This window comes from Pinus tabuliformis, chromosome 3_2 (assembly GCF_031772625.1).
Source record: "Pinus tabuliformis cultivar Carrire ecotype Pingquan chromosome 3_2, CPIR1, whole genome shotgun sequence".
In the NCBI taxonomy this organism is placed as follows: Eukaryota; Viridiplantae; Streptophyta; class Pinopsida; order Pinales; family Pinaceae; genus Pinus; species Pinus tabuliformis.
Genome location: NC_142302.1, coordinates 969153851 through 969161813, shown reverse-complemented (window position 1 = coordinate 969161813; position 7963 = coordinate 969153851). Strand labels below are relative to the sequence as shown.

Here is a 7963-nt window from a genome sequence, read left to right as displayed (position 1 = left end):
TCTCTGTTTTTTTTCTAAGGTAACTGTCACACCTTAGTGGGATAGAGCAGTTCTATATAGACACTTTTCCCTGTAACATGTATGAAACCATTATTGAGAGCACCCTCTCTTCTTATAAATATGCGGTCGTAGCACTAAAAAAGGGTTCTGAAATCTGAAAAGAGAGTCTATGATTTTTGTAAATTGTATCACTTAGTCATATAGATATTGAAAAATCATACAGGATTGGTGGTGATTCCTCCTTTGAATTTTTGTAGTGTGTTATTTCCATGTTTCACTCATCTTGTATGTTTTCCTTTTTGAATTCATGACTAATATATACTCTGATATTTCAGACTTGTCTACAGATTCATATGCGTTAAAGTGTTAATGCATATGCCTGTGTGAGGGGTTGAAATCACATTTTCGATATGTATTGCATGAAGCATCTCACTCAACTTCTTTTCTGTCCACTACATTTTCCTCTAGATCAGTAGTTATAGTAAATCTCATGGTTTAAGTCTCTATGTTTTACATATAGAATTCTTGGTGCTTTGGGTTCTATATTCCGAGTTGTTATTCCTCTTTGCCTTATCTCATTTATCTTATAAAGCTGATTAGAACTGTAAATCTTTGAATTGCTTGGCCTCCACTACTTCTGTTATATTTTTAGGAACTATGTGTGTGTAGAAACCCTGAAACATATGGCTTGTATCTTTGGATGAAAGAACCAACTCTTTGATTAATATGTCTGCAATACAGGTGATGTCTCCTCCTATTTGAGAATCATTTGAGGCACGGTGATTTATATGTACCCAGGCACTGGTCTTGTAAGTAATCCAAGGCTTTCTCTGGGAGCTTTCCTCGCCTCCTTCTGCAATTGTGCTATAGGTGCAAGATTTAGCGACAACAAGATTAATCCATGAATAGATTGTGATAGAAGTGATCGAGTCTTTTGTTCTATTTTGGGTCTTAGGAAAGGCTCCGCAACTAAGTGCATGGAGGCCTTAGAAGAGTCTGTAACTAAGTGCGTAGACCACCCGCAGCTGGGTACGCAGGTTGAGAGGATTGTATGTACTGAAAAGAATGATATTAATAAAGAAGAAGCAATTTTGGCGAAGTCGTTGTATTTTTATATGTACTTATGTTTTATCTTTTTATGGTTGCAAATGAATGATGATGATGTGTTAGTGCACTATTATAGTTCTGTAAAATGTTTATATTAAACTAATGGTGACAAAGTTTGTAAGTAAAATACACTGCGTAGTTATATTGTGAACGTTAGAGGATTGATTAGAGTACATAAAAGCGAAGTAAAAACCACATCACGTAGTCCCTCAAGGTTGCAGAAACCTAGTTCTGCAATCACCCATAGCCACCTCAGGTGAGACTTCGACTTACTTGTGGGTCGTTATTGAAAGGGATGGTTTCTGAGGGTTTTGTTGGTGTGAAGTACAAGTTGAACCTGGGTCAAGCCCAACCGATCCAACAAATGTTTCTATTGCCGAGACTAGGATATGTATGAGGGATGTGGATGTGGCATCCATCCCAGAAGGAAATACAAGATTGGTTTGATCAGAAAGAATGCAAATTCACAGTTCAAGAAAACATAAATCTATGATTGTCAACTGAAGGTTGGTTGTGAAAGTATCTTTTCATAGAACAACACAAACATTTCTTTGCAACATTTGCTAATGAGCTATATGAATGGGTATCAAATTTGACTGAGCATAAGAATTGTTTTAAGAACGATGAGCCTATTGCATGGAGCCCTGAATTGATACATCGACTCAAGAATTATAACAAAAATATCTCAAGAGCGGTCGAATTCTAGATTGACAACATTCTAGGAGGATTTATTACTGCATTCATGATAGATGAAACTATATCCTACAACAAATCTGAGTGAAGATTTTTCAAGGGTCCATGAGGTAAGTACCTAAATTCTTTGAAGTTTTTGATAAAAATTCTTTTGTGTGAAAAGGGCATACTACGAATGTAGTTCGATTGATGTTTGGATGAAGAGGGAATAAGTCTGAACTAGGATCAGGGTCTATGTGAAGTGGAAAATGATACAAGATAGAGTGTGAACCAAAGAACTTCATTGAGACTAACTATATTCCCCTGATAGGTGGATCTGAGATCAAAGAAGAAGGAAGTAACCCCGCAACCCTGCAATATTCCTTCTCCCATTCTGGAGGTGCATCGAAGCTAGGATTTGAGAAGAATCAAGGAATCTTTGGGATTCCCCATCCATCTACCCCTCTTACCCCACATCCCCTCCCCATAATTCCCCTACACCCCCTCCACCTCCCCCTAATCAACCCCAACCCAATACCCCTCCCCCTAACAACCCAAGAAGAAAAATGCCCAATGACATTAAGTTGCCTATCTTTGTAGGACTGGGATTAGAAGATCTTGATCAATTTTGGTTTGTAGATGATGCAGTATGGAAAGCAAGATAGATTACTGATGATGATGTAAAGAAGGTGTAGCTCGTCACATTGCAATGAGAAAGAGCGTTGACTTGGTACATGAAGTATTCTGCGATTAATCAGGTTGCGACGTTGGAAGATATTAAGAAATCAATGATATCATAATTCAAAAAGAGAAAATCAGAATCACAGTGTATAATGGAGCTGAAGGAAATCAAACAGATGGCTACTGACTCTATATGGGAATTGGATCAATGATTTAAGGTATTAATGGGGAAGGTAAGCTTTAACATACCCCTATAGCATCATAAGGAGTGGTTTATAGTTGTTCTACTACCACACATCAAGCTACCCTTGACGCAATAGAAGATAGTGACTCAAGCTGAAGCATTGGAGATTTCCATGAAGCTGGAAACCTCACTGATCAGAGATACTCATGTGGAGGTATAGAAAATTTAGAATCAACTAGCCAATTTGACTTGGAATTGCAATATCTCAAGAAGGGTAAAGAAACTAGGTCAAAATTAAATGCAAGGTAGAGGGACACTATAAGGATCAATGCCCTATTTTTAGAGATTACTTGGCTAGTGGTGCACCTAATCCATTAAATGCAGGATCAAGATTTTGGTGCGAGATCTGTAGAATGAGAGGCAAACATCATTTTAAGGATTTATATTTATTACAGAAGTACGTGCAAACTCCAAAGAAGTTGTTTTGCAACATTTGTAAATCAACGGGCCATGATGAAAGAAACTATCAAAGTTATGACTTGATATTGGAAGACACTACTGATACTTATAGGCTGCAAGCTGAAGGACATGCATGTGAAGAACAAGGAAATAATGTTGGAGAAGGAGGTTTCCAAGGACGAGGAAGAGGATGCGGATGAGGAGTTGGTTGAGGACGTGTCCAGATTATCTATTATAACTGTGGACAAGCAAGACACTTCACAAGAGACTGTTAGAACCCCACTACAACTTGCAGCTATTGCAAATCATTTGATCATGTGATAGAAGAATGTCTCGTCCTTATCATGAAGATGCAGGAGAAAAGGAATGCGCAACACACAACGAATATTCAAATGACGACCATTGAACCAAGGGAGGATGAACCACACATCAACATTGTGACACGAAGTGGAGTTGCGATGGGAGATGATAAAGGTAAGCAAAAAGTAGAAGAAACATGGGTAAGAAAGACCACAGAAAAGACCCCTAGATTTAGTATTCAGAAGGAAAAAGAAACGTTCATGGGGTGAAGCGAAGCTTCATGGATGTTGTGGGTTCAACATCTACTGCACAACCAAAGTTAATGGAAAAGAAGGACTACGACAAAGTGTCTACTCCGACACAAGAATTGGACCCAGGTATTTTGAATTCATTCTTAAAAACTCGTTTGAAGTTGTTAAGGAATCATCAAGCTGTCGAAGGACTCCAGGAGCTGATAGATTCCTGCGCTAGAAAATAAGTATCGTGAAGCGATCCACGCACAGTGAATAACTTACATCAATAGAAGAAGATATCAGGGAAGGAGATGAGACTATCTACGTAGATCAGGGCATATGATATGGATCAAGTAATCCTAGATTTAGGATTTGATGCCAACGTATTACCTAAACAGACTTGGGAGTTGATGGGAAGACCAAAGTTGCAATGGTCACTGATCTAGTTGAGGATGGCCAACCAACAGAAGATTATCCCTGTGGGAAGATTATCTAGCATCATAGTAGATATCGAAGGCATCTGAACTGTTACAGACTTTGAAGTAATTGAAATTGTAGATGATAGAAACCCATATCTGGCATTTCTTGGAATTGATTGGGCTTTCAATAACTTGGCAATAATCAATCAAAAGAAAAGGCAAATGGTGTTCGAAAAGGATGACATGAGGGTCATTGTCCCTCTAGACCCCTTAGAAGGAGTGTGTTATACGAAGCCTATCCAGGATGGGTACTACGATGCAGATGTCGACAATATTTATAAGGTAACAGTTAAAGAGGAAGATTGGATTAATCCCACTGCAGATGGAAAATTGGGTTGGGAATATGACAGATCATGTACTTCAAACTCCAATGAAGGACTGGAAAATTGGCATACTAGGTTATATGAAGTCTCTACCACAAAATCACTTCACTGCATAAATTCAGATGTATGTGATCTGCCTTATTATGATGGACTAGGAGATGTAAGTCTTTTTCTCAATGAATATGAAATCCAAATACCAGAAGAACAGAGGTTTCAAGATTTAGATGTAGCCCTGAGATCTACACCTGCTAGATGGTGGGGTACTCATAAAAGAAATATAACAGACTGGCACAATGTCAAAGATTAATGTGGATCAGATTTGGCTCAATCAGCACACAAATAGAAGTAAAGTATGATGGTAAGGTTGATCCTCACAAACATATTTATCACTGCAATTCGGTTTGGACAAAAATTCCAGAGCAAGAGTGGGTACATGTATTTATCCACAAACTAGAAATAATTCCTATGAATTGGTATCTTGAGACAGAGCTGCGACATGGAACTGAAACCTGGACAGAGTTGGTTGACGAGGTTCATACTAACATTTAGTTTTGAAGATGACTGTCCATGTGTAGATTCAACCCTTCAGGTAATCCGGGTGAAGATATTTGATAATGAAGTTCCATTAACTTGGAAGGATGATTGGGATGTGTAGTTACAAAATGCATTGAAATGCTATAATATCACCGTTGAAGAAGATGAAGATCTGCAGAATATTAATGTACCAGAATTGGAAGAACATCGCAAAGTTGTCGGACTAGAACTTGAAATACCTGATATAACGTAGCGAGTAAAAACACAGAAGGTGAATATTGGAACAGAGGAAGAAACAAAGCTCGCGACGATTGGAGACTATTGGGATGCATATATAGTTAGCAATATTACAGAATTGCTACATGAATATCAGGAGATATTCCCTATGAAGTTATCTGAAATGAAGAGCATATTAGGGGACCTAGGAGTTATGAGGATCCCTTTGAAACCTGATGTGAAGCCTGTGAAGCAAAGACCCTATAGGTTGAAACCAAAATAAAAGAAAAAGGTGAAAGAGGAATTAGACAAGATGCTCGCAGCTGGGATCATCGAGCCTATTAAAGAGTCTGAATGGGTAAGTCCCATGATAGTTTAGGAAAAGAATACTAAGGGTGAGATCTAAATTTGTGTTGACTTGAGGAAACTAAATAATGGATGTGTGCATGACCCCTTCCCTACACCATTCATAGATGAAGTAATGGACAACGTAGGAGGAAACGAGACCTATTCTTTGACATATGGCTTTTTGGGGTACGATCAGATCAAAATTGTGCTAGAAGATCAACATAAAACAACTTCTACAACAAAGTGGGGTTAATTTCAGTATACAATGATGCCTTTTGGCTTGAATAATGTGCTTGCCATATTTTCTAGAGTTATAGTCACAACGTTGAAGGAGTACATACACAAATTTCTGGAAGTTTACTTTGATGATTGGACAGTTTTTGGGCTGTTTAAGAAGCATATTGTGAGCTTAAGGCTTATGTTGGATACATGCATGCAACATCAGATTTCGATGAACCTGAAGAAATTTATATTTTGTGTGCCTTGTGGCATACTATTAGCGCATATTTTGTGCAAACATGGTTTACTGGTGGATCCCATGAAGATCGCAGTCATTGTGAACTTACCAGCAAAAGAAACAGTGAGACAACTGTACATGACACTTGGACACAGTGGTTATTACATAAAATTTATAAAGAGGTATGCACAGATAACTGTGCTAATGGAAAATTTATTGAAGAAGTATGTCAATTTCAAGTGGGACGAAGAATGTCAAGAGAGTCTGGATATATTGAAGGAGAAGATGGTAACTGCATCGATCTTAGTTTTTCTAGACTGGAAAAAGGAATTTCATGTACATGTTGATGCATCTTGCATAACATTGGGTATAGTGCTGGCACAACCAGGAGCAGGTGAAGTTGACCACCCCATAGGTTTTCCAAGCAGGAAACTGTCCAAGGCGGAAAATAACTATACTCCCATAGAAAGAGAAGGGTTAGCTATGGTCTATACATTACAAAATTTCATGCATTACTTGCTAGGAGCACACTTCAAGATGTTCAATGATCACCCTGCGTTGAAATATCTGGTTAATAAGCCTGTTTTAGGAGGAAAAATATGTTGATGGTTGTTGTTGTTCCAGGAGTATGACTTTGAAGTTGTAGTCAAGCTAGGTAGATTGAATTCCAAACCAGATCATTTGTCAAGATTGGAGACAGGAGAATAACAGAAAAATCTCAAAGATAACTTACCTGATGCGCACTTATTCATAATCAGGGTCACTGATGGGCACTTCATGGATATTATTTAGTTTTTGGCTACAGGGATGGCGCCCATGGAGTACACTACACAACAGAAAAATGAGTTAGTAGTAAAGGTAGTTGATTTCACGTTGATTGCAGGACACTTGTACAAGATGGGGCCAGATGAAATACTGCGAAGATACGTCCGAGAGAATGAAAGGAAAAGTATTCTGGTAGAAGCTCATGGAGGAGTCACAGGTGGACATTATGTAGGAAAGGCCACTGCACATAAAATATTGCGAGCTAGGTTATGGTGGCTCACAATACACAAGGATGAAAAGGAGTTTTGTCAATCTTGTGATATATCTCAGAGAACAGGAAGGCCATCCAGAAGAGATGAAATTCCCTTAAATCCACAGGTGACGTTGCAAGCATTTGATAAGTGGGCTATTGAATTTGTTGGACGTATAAACCCACCAGGAAAGAAGAATGGATCTAGGTACATAATCACTGCGACTGCTTATCTGACAAGGTGGGCCAAGGCAAAACCAGTGAAGGATTGCATCGCGAATACTGTCGGAGTTCTTTTTTTAATACATTCTATCCATATTTGGGTGTCTGAAGATATTAATGAGTGACCAAGGTTCACATTTCTTGAATAAGACCATTGAGGTGCTGACTGAAGAGTTTCAGGCACAACATCATAAAATTACCCCATATCACCCTCAGGTGAAGGGGATTGTCGAAGCTTTCAACAAGATTATGGAGAATGCACTCACAAAGATATGTAATGTGAAAAAAAATGACTGGGACCTCAAGATTCCAGCAGTGTTATTGGCATACGGGACAACATGTAAGAAATTGACAGGCCATACACCTTTTAGGTTGGTGAATGGATAAGAAGCAATCATGCCTATGGAGTATATTTTGTCAAGCTTGAGAATTGTAGCCTTCAGAGACATGGAATATTCTGATATAATGGAGGAGAGGATAGTGCAATTGCTTGCTTTGGAATAGGACAATTTTATAGCAGGTTTTCATCAGCACGTATAGAAAGCAAGGGAGAAATCCTGACATGACAGGCACATCAATTAGAAGACATTCCAAGTAGGATATCTGGTACTTTTGTATGACAACAAATTTGTGAAGTTATAAGAAAAGTTTAAAACTCATTGGTTAGGACCATTTATCATCAAGCATGTTTATGATGGTGGTGCAGTTTAGCTAACGAAGTTGAATGGTCAGT

The 7963-nt window shown here is 38.4% G+C and overlaps 1 protein-coding gene across 1 annotated transcript; it reads left to right on the top strand.

Moving 5' to 3' along the window:
• The first annotated feature begins 5801 nt into the window (after positions 1-5801).
• Positions 5802-7617, top strand: LOC149183857 (uncharacterized). The gene is made up of 3 exons (XM_089415114.1): positions 5802-6387; positions 6799-7259; positions 7342-7617. Exons 1-3 carry the CDS (start codon positions 5802-5804, stop codon positions 7615-7617), a joined length of 1323 nt encoding a protein of 440 aa, XP_089271240.1.
• Positions 7618-7963: the final 346 nt, after the last annotated feature.